The sequence below is a fragment of the Telopea speciosissima genome, chromosome 11 (assembly GCF_018873765.1).
Source record: "Telopea speciosissima isolate NSW1024214 ecotype Mountain lineage chromosome 11, Tspe_v1, whole genome shotgun sequence".
Taxonomy (NCBI): domain Eukaryota; kingdom Viridiplantae; phylum Streptophyta; class Magnoliopsida; order Proteales; family Proteaceae; genus Telopea; species Telopea speciosissima.
This window is the reverse complement of record NC_057926.1, coordinates 56,363,072-56,380,412: the sequence shown is the minus strand read 5'-3', so window position 1 is coordinate 56,380,412 and position 17,341 is coordinate 56,363,072. Positions and strand designations below refer to the sequence as shown.

Here is a 17,341-nt window from a genome sequence, read left to right as displayed (position 1 = left end):
GTTTTGGATAATTCTCTTTTCAGTGTTTTTTTTTTCATTCTTCCACCGACTACCATTCGTTTCATTCAATAAAAGCATCTTAATTATTTCGAAAAAAAGGTGATTTGATGTATATTGATAAAGTAATATTTTTTACCAAAAAAATAAAAGATAAAGTAATATTCTTATTAAGCCATCGACGCGTCAAAACTATTCTAACCATCAGGAAAATACCAACAGAAGTACCGCAGATATACTACTAAGAGTCTAATCGATGGATTGGTTTCTCTTTCTCAACCAAAAGAAGCCCTAAATTAATAACAAAAGCTCAACTTTTTAATTTTTTTGGTAAACAATAACAAAAACCCAACACGTCTCCATAAATCTAAAAAATTATTATCTTAGTAGTATTGGGGGTGCTGTGCGCATTGTGCAGCGTAGCACCGCCCATGTGTGCACAGTGGGTCTCACCATGCACACATGGGCGGTGCAAGATCACATAAATCTAAAGTCTAATTGGTTTCATGAATTAACGAGTTGCAAAGATGGGATATAGAATCTTTCCCTAGGAAGGCACTTCACGCCGGTAATTAAACCAAGTGGTGTCATGTCAATTTGTGTATTTCTTGACATTGATTGGCACTTCATACATGTAATTAAGAAAAAAAAATCCTTTCCAGTGTCGACATAGAAAATGCGACATTCAGTGGTATCAAACTCAAGAAAAGAAAAACAAAAATAACTAAATTAATCGAGCTCTCAAGACAAAGAAATTGCAGAGGATTTTAATGCGTAATTAAGCCGCAAATTCCATTTCAAAGAAACAGTAAAGATAATTAAAGATAATCAATTAGTCACCAATGGTGTCTTTTTCTCACTCGGTTTCGCCCCCTTCTCCATCAAATTCCTAAGTTTTAGATCCTTTTTGTATCAATCACTTCACGTCTATCAATAAATAGGTAAGAAGAGTAGGTAACTCCTCACACACAGCCTTCTTCCTCTTTCAGTCTTTCTCTTCCAACGATGGAATCAATTTCCCTTATTTGTCTTCCTCATCTGCTTGTCCGCCAACGCCGGAAAATTAGCGTTGAGCATCCATTTAAGCAAGCATCGCCTATGAAGGTGTTTGCTGCAAGAAGAAGAGATGGATATGATGATGATGATAGGGAGAGGGACTATATTAGTGGGCGCCGAGTTGATGAGAACATGATTGTTCTACGGATGCGAATCCAAGACATGAACATGGCTGATCAAAGGAAGCAAGAACCACCATCGCATTGGATGGATTGGGAGAAGCGATATTACCCTAATTATGATTCTGATATCTGTGAAGCCATGGGACTGTTACAAACTCAACTTATGAATACAAGGCCAAGCTTGGTGTTTGGGATGATGGCCTTAGTTGGGTTTAGTGTTCCTACATCGCTGTTTATGACTGCTTATCATTTGATGCAAATACTAAAGGGAATATTATGTGGGTTTCATCTAGGTTATTGATTACCTAAAATTAAATAAAATTGAGTAAGAGACTCTTGTTTTCATGGAGAGATGGTCAAATTTTAAGTCTTTGCGTTTATACCAGCAGATCTGGTCTTCTATCAGTTTTGAGGTATGCATGGAAGCATCAACATGGGTGAGATTTATGCATTTCATTGAAGCCAAGGCGGTGCAATCATTTTTGTGCCTATCTGTGTCTAAGCACAGGAGCCACGCGGCCTTTCAGGGTTTTTTTTTCTACGTAATATATAATGTATTGTTTATTAAATCAATTTTTTATAAGAAGAAGATTCCCTACAACGCCAGTTTGGGGAGGAATTGCATATCACACCAATGACAATGTAGGTAATGGTATCATCCGCATGGGTCAGAATAATGAAAGAGTGTGTTAGTGTGATTCCCACAGCTCAGGGTGCATGTTGGAATACATATTATTCCAACGTCACATTTCTTTTTCTTTTTCTTTTTCTTTTGGTATCATATTAAAACATTCATGTAATCTTCTCCATTCAAAATGAAATAAGTTCAATTGGGATTACCCACATCCAACGCTACCTGCTCCACTCAACCCATTCCAGTCCATTAATACTAACCTCTCTAATGCAGAAATCGGGTCACAAACTCACAATACCCTATTTGATTGAAACAAAGCCTAAGTAATAGAAGGAGTAAAAGGAGTGGTAGAGTTAAACTAGAAAGGAAAGGGCATATATGGAAACTAAGAGAAAGAAAAAGAAGGAATCGTGGGGATGGGAAAGAGTCGTCTTCTTCCTTGCGTCAATAATCCCCATGGCGGAAAACCAGAATTATTGCAAGAGATATAGCAAATCAAATACATTAAATAAATACCTGATTTAACAGAAGTTGATGAGCGAGGCTGAAGTTCTTTTTAGGCAGCTAGCCATGGTAACAGAAGAAGACCCTCCTGAGGTTTTTTGGGTCGCCCAAAGAAACACCCTTCTCCCGCCCTAAATCTCGAGCCAGCCAAACCCATGAAGAGAATGGCGAGTCAGAGGTTCGTTCATACAGTTCTGTTTTAAGAGGAGCAGAATGCAAGATTTTAGGTTTTGTACGTTTGAAAATTTTCGGATGAAAAGTTCGTCCAGGGTTTACAAGTTTTTTTGTGTTAAAAATTTGGTAGAAAAAAGGTCGGAAGCGGATCATTAATTTGATCTTTCTACTTCCTCTATTGTAGAAATCATAAAGCATTTATTGAAGGTTTGAAAAACCAAAAACTTTAATGACCGAGTGTAGAGAGACGCATATCATGAACAGAAATATGTTAGGAAAAAAAAAAAAAAAAAGTTGATTTATAATCTTAACAATCTTAAAAACTTCAGAATACAATAGGTTATGATTATCAACCAAAAGCTTATATGAAACGTGAACATAAGGATTCTTGTAAAGTACATTAAATTCAACTAAGTCTTTTCCCAACTAAATTCAACTAAGTCTTTTCCCTTACAGTGGTGGTAGTCTTTGAGACTCCATATCTCCATTTTGTTATGTGTAACACATGAAAGGCAGAGTAACCCTCTGAGCTCTATCAATTGAAGACCCTTTCGGTTACGAATGGTTTTGAGATCGGGACACTCACTAGGACGTGGGAGGACTCTAAATTCTTCACTCTCCATGTCGAAGGACAAGATTGACTTTTCGATGTCGATCATAACTTCGGGGTGGTATTCGTGATTGATGAGCCAGTGAAGAGATAGATCCCTCTACGAAAGCCGGATATTGATCATACCAAACTCGGTATGGAGAATTTCCTAGCTACTATTTTCCAAGCCCAAGGAGAAGCATAAGAAGATGGAGAATCCTTTGTCATCCCCAAGGTGAAAACCCTACATTCTGTATATTCACTTGGGTAAAACCTATTAGATTCTCCTTTTCTTCCTGTTGGGGAATCAGAGAAAGGACGAACCAAATGTACTATTTTATATTCATTAGTAGACTCCACATATCCAAAACCCAAGTGACCCATATCATATTGGTAAAATTGTGGTAATGTTATGAGTTCATGTGTAGTTGGATGTGATACACAAAAGTGAAGAAGAAGAGTTGCTGATTGGTGTTGAGAATGGTGGAGGCTAATGAAAAGAGGATCACTGGATATAACATCAAACCATCGTTTATTTAGGCACTTGAACCTCATCAGGGCCTTCACGGGGAGCCATGAAAACACTTTGAACAACACATCTTCAGTTACCACTAATGATGATATTAATAGATCATCTTCATCTTCATCATCATCATCATTACCCCTATTAATCCTCCTCCTCCTCCTCAGCGGAAGAGGAAGAGGAAGAGGACTACCTCTGGTATTAATCTTCTTCATCTTCTCAAGTAGTCGATCTGTAATACCTATATATATTAATGTTTCGCAAACCCAAAAGATAGATTAATGCAATGAGCTAGGATCTTTTACATATAGAAAGAATCGATTTCCCTAAAATATATAAAGAATTAATTGAGAGGAGAGAAAAATAGGAAGAGATAAGTTTGCTGCCACAAAGATGAAGGGGGATTTTTTGTTTTTCCTTTTGCTCTTCAAGGTGAGATGGAAAATGGGAGAGAGACGTGGGACGGAAGGAGAGACGTGGTAGTAGAGTTTCCTAGTGAAAGGGATTTAATTTGTTAAGTTACCTTCGGGTTTATGTTTTCTTGTTAATAAACTTTGCCCCAAACTCACTTATCCTATCCGGTAGGTAAGACTGCTGAGCTGGATAATCTCCGATTTTATCTTACAATTGTCCCTCTGAGAGATAATGGTATGAGAAGATGACGTTAAGTGCCCCTTAATTGTTGGGAACCAAAACAAAAAAAAACTCGAGCGTCAGCAGTTCAATATTTTTTAAATGACAATTCTGCCCTTCTTAGTGGGTAAAATACCTATTCTACCCTTTCGATTAAAATACCCACAAACCCTACTTCTGAAGAAGAGACCTTCTCTGGCAATAAAGCAATCCGGTGTCAACCGGCGACCATCTTCCTCACTTCACTCCAGCGAATACAGTAGATGCCTCATTTCCTCTGTATTAGAATGTGATTCTTCATCAAATCTTTCCTAATTTATTCCTCCCAATTAGCAACAACAATCTTGCCAATTGTCAATCAATGTTTATCTTAATTGATTGTAAGAGTAATCTTAGGAATATTTTCTTCCATCATTCATCCTCTTTATGTATATTTCCATATACAATTATAATGAAAAATACACACAACTGCAGAATTCTGCAGTCTATCTTCTTCTTATCATGGTATTAGTTTAGGAATTTTACTCGATCCTAGCTATTGGCTGATGTTGATGGTGCTGGTGCGCCATAACCTGTTTCTTCTCCATACTACATTCATTCTTCTACGGCTTTGACAACTGATCAGGTGCAACCACTCTTGGCATTGCTTCCTCCCACTGGTAATATTCACCCTCTTGCAATTCTCGTAGGTAATTTCCTTTGATTCCGGAACCACAGATCATATTGCCTACGTAAGTGAACAAACTCATCTCAGCGAGAATCGAAATGTTTGAGTGGAAACCCCTTGTTTATGTTCTCTTTCCCAATGTCCGGCTCTCTCCCTCACACATATAGTGAATGTGTCTTACACTTGGGTTGAGTGATTCCCTAAGAGGCTAAACTTGTTTTCCAAATCATGTAATGTGAATTACCTGGTTAAGGAACTGTAGGAAACCTGGAGGATTTCCTCAAGCTTGTATTTCCTCTTTTGCATGGTGAGGCCTAATAGAAATTCCCCCACTAGGGGTTTTACAACCCCCTTCTTCTCCCCCTCACCTAAAAAAAAAATATCCAATCATATAATGAAAAGTTTAGTTGGAGACAACTTGGTGTAGACACCCAATTTTGTCCAATTGACTTAACACAAGATAAACTCTAAAGTATAATGATTAGATGTGAAAGTCTTGGCAATGGCAATGAGCTGATCGAGAGACTTATTTTAAGTTTTAATTAGTTGGGCCTAATTTAAGTTAGGCAATGGTGGTTATCAAGATAAATTAGTTATAAAATTTGTAAAATTCCATTGGTGGACAGATTGACTCAACATGTGAACTAAAGTAAGTCAATAAATGGTGTCATCTCAACTGTGTAATTCTTGACATTTCGCCACCTTCGCCATCAATTCCTAGGTTTTGTATTCTTCATATATATCAATCACTTCTATAAATAGGTATGTTTACGTAACCTCACACATGATGACCTTCCCCATTCATATTAATTCTTCCAAAGATGAAATCCATTTCCCTTCTTCATCGTCCTCTTCTACTTCCCCAACGCCCATCTTCATTGATACTCCGGCGGTGGCGGCTGCGGCAGTGGAAAACTAGCCTTGAGCAGCCATGCAAGCAACAATCACCTATGAAGGTGTTTGTTGCAAGAAAAGATGGATATGATAGGGATTTTGATGGGCGGCGAGTTGATGAGAACATGATTGTTCTACGGATGCGGATTCAAGACATGAAAATAAAGGCTGATCAAAGGAAGGATGAGCCACCATTGCACTGGATGGAGTGGGAGAAGAGGTATTACCATGATTATGACTCTGATATCTTTGAAGCCATAGGGCTATTACAAACTCAACTGATGAAGACAAGGCCAAGCTTGGTGTTTGGGATGGTGGCCCTACTTGCACTTACTGTTCCTACATCGATGCTTATCACTGCTTATCATTTGATGCAAATACTAAAGGGGATAATATGTGGAATTCATCTCAATTGACATGCTCTCTTTTTTTTCTTTTTTTTCTTTTTTTATTTTTTATGAGTATAAGATATATCCTAGTTGGGTACTTACAAAAGTGAAAAGTAATGTTCTTAAAGTTGTTAGTTTTTTCAGCCAAAATAAAGAAGCTTGTATCAGGTTCCAAGGAATAGTAAAGAGTCTGTGGAAATAAAAAGCTGAAAAAGTTTCTTGTTGCATAACCAGATATGGCCAATGGGAATCTGCTCCTTTGTAGCTCTTTCCCATCCTTGAAGAAGCTCAAAAAATTCCACCTCCATGGGGTCCTGAACACTTAAGTAACCTGCGTCTGTTAAAAAGTTTTGACCATCTATCAAAATGTTAAATTGCCACTTGATTAATTTAGAAGCGGGTTCAAAAATTTCTGCAACAATTAAACCAGGCAGGTCAATGAAATTGTTAGATCTAAAAAAATGATGCATATATAGTAGGAGATCCATAATATAGTGATTCCATCATAAGTGCATTTATTATAGGTGGGGAGAGACATAGCATGCTCTCTTTTGTTATTAGATACACAAGTGCACCAATTGTTTGTTTTTTTTTTTAGGAGCTCGGGGTACTAGCATCAATTGGATCTGTTTGGTCGTTCATTCTCTATTATATCACAATTTATAAGACAAGGGGCAAAAAAATAAAGTTACAATACTTGTTGTAACCATTCTATGACTCAGGTTTGGTCTTGTTTTGGGTCAACATGTGCATCGACCTGAGCCTGAGTCAATATCCAGTTTCTTTCTCAGCCCAAGCCCAAGCCCAAGCCCAAGATCAAGCTCAACCAAACGACTATGCAATCTAAATTGGGCCTTTTCTAGGTTGGGCTCTGGTGGGTTTCGGCAAAACTTACGGAATTCGGTTTTGGGTTGGCTTTGTTTACTTTAAAGCGGCTTTTTTTGGCCCATCCCCAAACCCATGGGCCATGCCGCCATGGCCTCAACCACTCCGTTCCAAGTTTCCCATGTCTTAAAATCTGGTTCAGCCCCAGGCCCTAGGATAATGGTGTCAATTTAGAATCTGAACTGAAGCCGGCATCGATCCGATTTTGGTTTTGGGAAAGTAGAATTTTATTCAGTTCGATTTGGTTTTATTTTGGACTAAAACCGTTGATTTGAATTGAACCCAATAGAATGAATTGTAAACTGTATAAACCGAACCTAAATTGAACCTAAATTATTCTAAACCCTATAATCATGTGTCTTTGTTGAGTTGTATCAAGTTACTTACTATGAGTTTCTTTGTTGAGTTGTGTAAAAATGGTTGAAACGTACCACATTTGACATTGTGGAACTATATCTTCACTAAGTTGTAATTTCTTTTTGAATGTGAACCAAATTATCAAAACTGTATCTGAACCAAAAGAAACCGAAACCAAATTCGATTTCGGTTTGCGATTTATAAAATTATTCGATTTCAATTTAGCTTCAAAATGCATTCTAAACCGATTACAATCAAACCCCCATAAAAATTTGAGCCGAACTGATTGATTCCCTCGCATAAACAGCACTATTTTGGTGAACATTTAATAGCAGAACGACTATATCGATCTCTCCATCTGCATCCGACGTAACTCACCTAGAAATAGCAACCAACAATGGTACTCTCATTATTTTTTTTAATGGATATTGAATAATGAATAGTGGCAATCAAGGTCCCATAAAATGGCAAATCAAGACAGTTCACAAACGGTTGGGAATAGCCAAGGGGTGTATGATGAAGTAAGGCATGATACCACAATTACTAACTTCCCAACATGAAGACAACTAGTTGGTTGGTGCCTCACTCCCTTGCCAACCGAGTGCAGGGAGGTCATGCGTTCTTGTCTTTATCTTGTGTCATAAAACACGTTATGTCTCCCTCTGGTTTTTTCTTCTTTTAAATATTTGTTGGGAAAGGGATCATTCTAACGTCAGAATATAGTTTTCCACAACTGAAGGGGTGGGTGATCAAATCATCTAGTAGAAAGATATTTAATAAGAGGAGAGTGTGAGGTCAGCAAGTAGGATGTGAGAGCGTAGGCGTAAGAATCTACACACTGGTGTCATGAGTTTTCTTTTCCCATATTTGTTATCGCAAAGTAAAGTTTAAAAAGAGTATATTTCCAATGTAACTTCTTGTGATTAAAGAGTCTCATTCTTGGGTAAGTGAATCTTCATTTAAGTGTGTGAGGTCCTTTAGTAGCGAGTGAGTCTCACAATTGGGTGAGTGAGTCTCTAGTAGATCTCAAAGTTTAGTGTTCCTCTTTGCCCTTATTATTCTATACTTGGTTTCTTATTTACAATTCTCTTACATTTTCCAGCCATTCGAGTCTCAAATGGTTTCATTGCTAAAAATTCCTTTCTAATTGTGGCCTGTCTCTAACCTTTAATAAAAAATAATAAAAAAACCAAATATATCGCCTTGGTAAACATATATATTAGTCAAGTGTACTTATTTGGGTCATATGAAATAGTGATGCAACAATTCTAGCCAATGGATAGAGAGGACAAAATCAAGATTAGCCACATGTCAAATTTTATAGCCTAAGTCATTCAAATTTCAAATACCCTTTGTTCATACATGACTATTGGTACTTCAACCACTATTAGATCTCTCATAATTTTTCAATGGATCGAGAGAACAAAATCTAGGCTGAAATTTGACTTGTGAGCAAAGGATCTTGGGGTCTAGGACCAGGATCCTCTGCAGTACTGCCGGGTGTGCGGTGCACACCCCACGGCACAACAGAGGCCACGTGGCACACATGGCACAAATGGCCTCTGTTGTGCCGCAGGATGTGCACCGCACACCCGACGATATTGCAGAGGATTTTTATCCTGGAGTCTACCTCTCCATAGAATTTCAATCACATCCAACCTACCATATGACAAATATAAGTATGCAGAACAAGAATTTGTTTCTAATATGCTAGTTCAAAAACTTATGCCTTTTGAAAAATTAATGTTTCTTGGATTCACATATTTTTATTATTAAAAATCCTCAATCCATTGAACTTCTACTATAATTTTTTACAACTCAATTAACCTTATAAATTATTTTATTTACACTCTCCATTGAATTGAACTTCTACTATAATTTTTTACAACTCAATTAACCTCATAAATTCTTTTATTTACACTCTCCATTGAACTACATTTGGATGTCACAGATAATCAAAATTATTCTTTTCTACCATTAAAATTTCTTTCATTTTTTATTTTTTTAAAAATGAAAATTATGAAAATAAAAAGTTATTTCAACAAAATATGATATTTTATATCTCATGAAGGTAGGCCTTTTTTTTTAAAAAAAATATTTTAAAGTGAAAAGAGATGTAGATAGAAATTGACGTAAAATGAAGATAAAATAGACAATTTGGATGATCTACATGTCATCATACCGGAATTAATGGATAATGTGTAAATGAAAGAAGTTTTGACAATAAGTTATCCTTGTAATGGAAGTTTAAGAGACCAAGAAATCTTTTCTTTTTTTCTCTAAGAGACCAGGAAATCATAATAATGGAAAAAAAAATAAAAAAAAAAATCCTCCAATCTAATTGTAAAACAAAAAATTTGAAACCTAAAGAAACATTAAGGAAAATGATTTCATGAGCCTTTGGAGGTATGCAATTTTTTTTTAATGAGAAACCAAAATGCACATTGAACAGAAAGCCTTCCATATTGTCCCATATATGAGCACTTAACTTAGAATTATGGGCCTTATAGGCAGCCCCCCAATACGTCCAGTAGTATATTGGGCTGCCTATAAGGCCCATAAATATTACATTCATTTGAATTTTGAACAAGATCGATAGAAATATTCAGCAACATCCGAAATAACTCCCATGGCCATTCTTTTTAAGTTCCTAATTGGGTCAGCCATGTTACTAGATCCTTGTCACTATTCCACACTTCTACTCTATTGCTTCTTTGCTCTAACACTTTTTATCTTTTTTTGGGGAGTTGGGAGCTTATATATATTTTACTGGGAAGTGGGTTGGGGGAGGCCCCAAGGAGAGTTGAACTTATGACCTCTTACTTTTGAGGCGTTGGTCTTTGCCAACTGAGCAACCCCCTTGGCGTGCTCTAACACTTTTTCAACTCTTGCATGATGCTAAAGGCCTTCGGTGCCAACACGTGTCCTGTAACACCACAACTCACTACAATATAATGAAATTTATAGTTATAGAGGACCACTATAGCCCATCCAGTAGTGGCAGTGTTTGAATTAAAGAAACCATTACAAAGAAGAATAATTCGCTCGTCCGAAAGGTATAAATAGGCAATCTCCGCCCCTCCCCCCCTCCCCCACAATGGAGATTCTCCATAAACTAATTTATAGTTTCAAGGAAGTTAGAACAATAAAGGTCAGCTGACCATTTTCCTTCCATCAAAGTTGTAGGGCATTATTTGAGGAATCGGGTCTGAATCGAATTCCCAATTTTGCTTGATATTGGATAAAAAAAAATTAATCAATTTGCCTGATATTAGATAAAAAAATTGGGAAAAAAAACTCCGTCTTGGAGTGTGGCCTATGCCAGTATTCCTATGAGTCTCTATCTCTTCTCCCCATATAAAAAGACACATATGCCTCCTTGTTTTGAGGAGGAGAGATATAGACACATGCATTACCGGACAGAAAATTGCTTCCCAAAAAAATTAATCAATTTTTAAGATTCAGGTTAATTCTAATTGGGTCTCATTGCCAATTCTGCCTCCTCAAACCTTGCCTGAGGGATTTTTGAGATTGATTAGAACTCCAAAACAACAGGGAGGGTAGGTTGGTGGGAGAAAGGACATATGATGTATTTGAGAAATTTAATTTTAAGAGGGGAAAACAGAGAAAACATTGGAGGTTTTAGATCAAATTCGTTTGGATGGGCGGGCGGAGGGAGAGGAGGAAGGAATGACAGAATGGGTGGGGTGGTGGGGAGTTAATCATAAGAAAAAGTTTATTCTTAACATGTTATTGGTATGATGCTTTCCATTGTCCTAAAAAGCTAAAAGTTGGTTAACCTTTTGGGATTGACGTGTGGTTTGTATGATTACACTTTTATCAAAAAAAATAAAAAAAAATTATTTCAAAGAGAGAAAGAATGAGTTTTTCAATGACTACAGTCGATAGCCGATCATAGTTTTTCTTGTTCGTCCATATTGGCAAAATTCATAACTCAAACTGTCAAGATATTGTGGTACTGAAGAAACATCTACTTTTACCAGAAAATAGAGAAAAAGAAACATCTACCATTGTTGGCCGAAGGAGGTGGGGAATGGATGAACGCCAATGTGAAACTAAACCTCTATAACTTTCAATATCTCAGCAATTATATTCATATTTCTTCATACTTGACTCTACATGTAATCATACAATTTAGGGAGGACAACAAAAGAATCTGGTCTCAATTCAAAAATATTTATAGCAATGTCGCAGCTGTCATGGTGGGAGAACTGAGAAGGTGGCCAGTGGCCCCATCTGTGTTTTTTTTTCCCAATCAATGGACTCCCCCTGGTTACATTCGAGTTCCTGCCACAACAGCGGAATTCTCTCCTTCCCCTTCTCAGCCTTTTAGTCCCTATTTCTTCCCCGAAAATAGTCAAGAACAGGACAGTCAGGATCCTTTTTACTTGTGGAATATACCCCCAGCCAGCTACTCCCAGATTGTACAAAAACAATCAGCGGCTAATGTGAGATCTATTAAAAAATTAAGTGCACCGCTAGTGCTAGTGCGATCATGCTGTGCATGAATACTGTGGTCATATGGGATGAGCGGGTCATCACAGAAACAAGGAGGAAAAGAAGCCATAATCACTAAGCAATTAAAAAGATAATTTCCTGGGGGCTAAACCCGTTTGCAATACTGGGAGAGACAAGGGTCCTAAACACGTACGGTTCTTCCAACCTGGTGTTCCTCAGGACATCAATCTCCTATGCAAATATATGGCCGTGGAAATTACAAGATAAAAGCAAAGAAATAAACAGCAAGTAAACCAACCTGTGTGTGTGCTAACCGGAACTCTAGATCGATAAAACGACCTTCGCAGTACTCAAAGGGGGTAACCCTTAGCGATCTATCACTTCGCAGATAGTCTTCGGTTGTGTGCTGATAAGTCTCAACAAAGAACAGAAAGGAAATACAGGAAAGAAATTTCAATATATGTGCATATCCTTACAAGTAGTTGGCAATAAGTCTGCCTCTTTCACTCTGTTGCCGATCTGAAGATAGGATGGATGATCCGTTGTAGATCCTCGATACTATCTAGAGATCATTAACAAATGCTATACCTGTTTGGTCAGGTGCGATTACAAAGAAAAAGAGCGTACTAAGGCTTTGATACCAAATTACATATAGAGGGTCGATCCTTAAAGAAGGTATCGAAATGAAGATCGAAGAGAAGGAGAAGATCAGAGAGAGAGGCGAGAGGCGGAACTCGAGAGCTGGTGGAGCAAGGTCTGCCTTCTCTGAAGAAATGAGCTGCCTTATATAGAAGGAGAGGTCGGTTACGGATTCCAAAATTTTATTTCAATTCCGGAATAGTAACTGCTGACGTGTGCTGACGTAGGGCGGCTGGTACTATTCAGCACTGTTCATGGGTCCAGATGACGTCATGGGTGACGTAGGGCGGCGGCACTATTTGTTGACGTCAAGTGACGTAGGGCAGCGGCACTGTTCATGTGGGACCATGCTGATGTCAGGGATGACGTTAGTCTGATCCGAGATTGACATCTTCGTCTTCGTGACCGGCAAAGAGGGGATTAGGCTCGTTGAGGAGAGCCTCATTGGCGGCTTCCTGAGCAGCGAGTTCGGCGGCGTCGGCTGCAGCCATGGTTTCAGCTGCTTCAGCAACATCGGCGAGGAGAGTGCCAGGGATGTCGAGAACGGGAGAGAGTATCTGGAGCTGGTCGATTAGTTGGAAGGTATCGGCAGCAACTTCATCAGGGATCTCGTAATCCATCATGAACTGGGTGACGAAGATTCGTCTTCCGTCTGAGACAAGATAACGGTATCGTGGACAACCGTTGGGATGAGTGAGTCCGAGAGCTTCTTTGTGTAAGGCGATCAAGGACTGTTTGTACAGGCTTTCCGCATGTATCCGCAAATTAGCAATATGCAGAGCTTCGGCTTCATCTGTAACAAGAGAAGGTTCTCGCTAAGGAGTAGCAGGAGGTCAGGCGGAGATGCCGGGCGATAGGGCTGGAAGAAGCGTTCGCGTTCACGCCACCGAGGGTGCTGCAAATGGTGAATTCAAGTCCACCAGAGAATCTCCAATTGGCGGCAGATGGGCGATCATAGTTCGATCATCATGGGCAATTGGTCGAGGACGACAACGATATTATCACCGAGAGAAGACCAGGTTGGCCTACTAGTCCCCATTCAACAAGAGCAATACTACTCCATGGTTCGGAGCCAGGGTAGAAGATAAGTCGATGCGATTATGTTGTTCAATCCAGTATTATATTTTTGGGAAATTCCAATGAGAAAATCTTGATAGCGCTGGTATTGGGCATGATCACAATGACGTTGTATCATTGGAAATATTTCCCGGGGGAGAATTTCTTTGGCTTTTAAATATAAACAGATTTTGTATGCTTTATGGAAGAGAGCATCTTTTAAATGGTCTTCGATACAATCTGCAATCTGAAGAAAGCTGTGTACTTTCTCAGGGGAAGTAACATCGTCCCAATCAGTGTGTCTAATTGAGTCGAGTACAATAGACTGAAGGCTAAGCTGCTTGGCATAGAAAGATCCAAGAGCTTTGGAGAAGGCGGTAAGAGCAGTACGAAACGGCTTTTTCTGGCCGGCAACCTGCGTCTTCCACAAAGTATTCAACTGATGGTACCACTTGGTAGGTATGCCATCGTGATGAAAGAAATCAGTGGTGTTGGAGACCGACTGACCAAAAGTTGAAGGCGGAATATTAGCCGCTGATTGTTTTTGTACAATCTGGGAGTAGCTGGCTGGGGGTATATTCCACAAGTAAAAAGGATCCTGACTGTCCTGTTCTTGACTATTTCCGGGGAAGAAATAGGGACTAAAAGGCTGAGAAGGGGAAGGAGAGAATTCCGCTATTGTGGCAGGAACTCGAATGTAACCAGGGGGAGTCCATTGGGTAGGTACTTAAAGAAAGAAGGTATCGAAATGAAGATCGAAGAGAAGGAGAAGATCAGAGAGAGAGGCGAGAGGCGGAACTCGAGAGCTGGCGGAGCAAGGTCTGCCTTCTCTGAAGAAATGAGCTGCCTTATATAGAAGGAGAGGTCGGCTACGGATTCCAAAATTTTATTTCAATTCCGGAATAGTAACTGCTGACGTGTGCTGACGTAGGGCGGCTGGTACTATTCAGCACTGTTCATAGGTCCAGATGACGTCATGGGTGACGTAGGGCGGCGGCACTATTTGTTGACGTCAAGTGACGTAGGGCGGCGGCACTGTTCATGTGGGACCATGCTGATGTCAGGGATGACGTTAGTCTGATCCGAGATTGACATCTTCGTCTTCGTGACCGGCAAAGAGGGGATTAGGCTCGTTGAGGAGAGCCTCATTGGCGGCTTCCTGAGCAGCGAGTTCGGCGGCGTCGACTGCAGCCATGGTTTCAACTGCTTCGGCAACATCGGCGAGGAGAGTGCCAGGGATGTCGAGAACGGGAGAGAGTGTCTGGAGCTGGTCGATTAGTTGGAAGGTATCGGCAGCAACTTCATCAGGGATCTCATAATCCATCATGAACTGGGTGACGAAGATTCATCTTCCGTCTGAGACAAGATAACGGTATCGTGGACAACCGTTGGGATGAGTGAGTCCGAGAGCTTCTTTGTGTAAGGCGATCAAGGACTGTTTGTACAGGCTTTTCGCATGTATCTGCAAATTAGCAATATGCAGAGCTTCGGCTTCATCTGTAACAAGAGAAGGTTCTGCTAAGGAGTAGCAGGAGGCTGGGCGGAGATGCCAGAGCTGATAGGGCTGGAAGAAGCGTTCGCGTTCACGCCAGCCGAGGGTGTTGCAAATGGTGAATTCAAGTCCACCAGAGAATCTCCAATTGGCGACAGCATGGGTGATCATAGTTCTGATCATCATGGGCAATTGGTCGAGGACGGCAGTATTATCACTAGAGAAGACCAGTTGGCCTACTAGTCCCCATTCAACAGCAGCAATACTCCATGGTTCGGAGCCAGGGTAGAAGATAAGGCGGTACTGATTATGTTGTTCAGTCCGTATTATATTTTTGGGAAATTCCAGCAGAAAATCTTGATAGCGCTGGTATTGGGCATGATCACCAAATTACATATAGAGGGTCGATCCTTAAAGAAGGTATCGAAATGAAGATCGAAGAGAAGGAGATGATCAGAGAGAGAGGCGAGAGGCGGAACTCGAGAGCTGGCGGAGCAAGGTCTGCCTTCTCTGAAGAAATGAGCTGCCTTATATAGAAGGAGAGGTCGGCTACGGATTCCAAAATTTTATTTCAATTCCGGAATAGTAACTGTTGACGTGTGCTGATGTAGGGCGGCTGGGACTATTCAGCACTGTTCATGGGTCCAGATGACGTCATGGGTGACGTAGGGCGGTGGCACTATTTGTTGACGTCAAGTGACGTAGGGCGGCGGCACTGTTCATGTGGGACCATGCTGATGTCAGGGATGACGTTAGTCTGATCCGAGATTGACATCTTCGTCTTCGTGACCGGCAAAGAGGGGATTAGGCTCGTAGAGGAGGGCCTCATTGGCGGCTTCCTGAGCAGCGAGTTCGGCGGCGTCGGCTGCAGCCATGGTTTCAACTGCTTCGGCAACATCGGCGAGGAGAGTGCCAGGGATGTCGAGAACGGGAGAGAGTGTCTGGAGCTGGTCGATTAGTTGGAAGGTATCGGCAGCAACTTCATCAGGGATCTCGTAATCCATCATGAACTGGGTGACGAAGATTCGTCTTCCGTCTGAGACAAGATAACGGTATCGTGGACAACCGTTGGGATGAGTGAGTCCGAGAGCTTCTTTGTGTAAGGCGATCAAGGACTGTTTGTACAGGCTTTTCGCATGTATCTGCAAATTAGCAATATGCAGAGCTTCGGCTTCATCTGTAACAAGAGAAGGTTCTGCTAAGGAGTAGCAGGAGGCTGGGCGGAGATGCCAGAGCTGATAGGGCTGGAAGAAGCGTTCGCGTTCACGCCAGCCGAGGGTGCTGCAAATGGTGAATTCAAGTCCACCAGAGAATCTCCAATTGGCGACAGCATGGGCGATCATAGTTCTGATCATCATGGGCAATTGGTCGAGGACGACAGTATTATCACCAGAGAAGACCAGTTGGCCTACTAGTCCCCATTCAACAGCAGCAATACTACTCCATGGTTCGGAGCCAGGGTAGAAGATAAGTCGGTACTGATTATGTTGTTCAGTCCGTATTATATTTTTGGGAAATTCCAGCAGAAAATCTTGATAGCGCTGGTATTGGGCATGATCACAATGACGTTGTATCATTGGAAATATTTCCCGGGGGAGAATTTCTTTGGCTTTTAAATATAAACAGATTTTGTATGCTTTATGGAAGAGAGCATCTTTTAAATGGTCTTCGATACAATCTGCAATCTGAAGAAAGCTGTGTACTTTCTCAGGGGAAGTAACATCGTCCCAATCAGTGTGTCTAATTGAGTCGAGTACAATAGACTGAAGGCTAAGCTGCTTGGCATAGAAAGATCCAAGAGCTTTGGAGAAGGCGGTAAGAGCAGTACGAAACGGCTTTTTCTGGCCGGCAACCTGCGTCTTCCACAAAGTATTCAACTGATGGTACCACTTGGTAGGTATGCCATCGTGATGAAAGAAATCAGTGGTGTTGGAGACCGACTGACCAAAAGTTGAAGGCGGAATATTAGCCGCTGATTGTTTTTGTACAATCTGGGAGTAGCTGGCTGGGGGTATATTCCACAAGTAAAAAGGATCCTGACTGTCCTGTTCTTGACTATTTTCGGGGAAGAAATAGGGACTAAAAGGCTGAGAAGGGGAAGGAGAGAATTCAGCTGTTGTGGCAGGAACTCGAATGTAACCAGGGGGAGTCCATTGGGTAGGTACTGCCGCTGTTACTGGGGGTTCTCTAATGAGAATACCACCACGGGGGGTAGGGAGTAAGCCAAGAGAAGAGGCTTTCCTTTTGCTCT

General features: G+C 40.5%; 2 protein-coding genes across 2 annotated transcripts; both read left to right on the top strand.

The window, feature by feature from the left end:
• The first annotated feature begins 1,002 nt into the window (after positions 1 to 1,002).
• LOC122645413 lies at positions 1,003 to 1,476 on the top strand. The gene has a single exon (XM_043838720.1). The coding sequence runs from the start codon at positions 1,003 to 1,005 to the stop codon at positions 1,474 to 1,476; it is 474 nt and encodes a 157-aa protein (XP_043694655.1).
• Positions 1,477 to 5,720: 4,244 nt separating this feature from the next.
• LOC122645412 lies at positions 5,721 to 6,209 on the top strand. The gene has a single exon (XM_043838719.1). It carries the CDS (start codon positions 5,721 to 5,723, stop codon positions 6,207 to 6,209), a length of 489 nt encoding a protein of 162 aa, XP_043694654.1.
• The last annotated feature ends 11,132 nt before the right edge of the window (positions 6,210 to 17,341 follow it).

What these genes read in the sequence shown, in the direction of transcription:
- LOC122645412 (XM_043838719.1), top strand. Translation starts at nt 5,721, where the DNA reads ATGAAATCCATTTCCCTTCTTCATCGTCCTCTTCTACTTCCCCAACGC.
- LOC122645413 (XM_043838720.1), top strand. Translation starts at nt 1,003, where the DNA reads ATGGAATCAATTTCCCTTATTTGTCTTCCTCATCTGCTTGTCCGCCAA.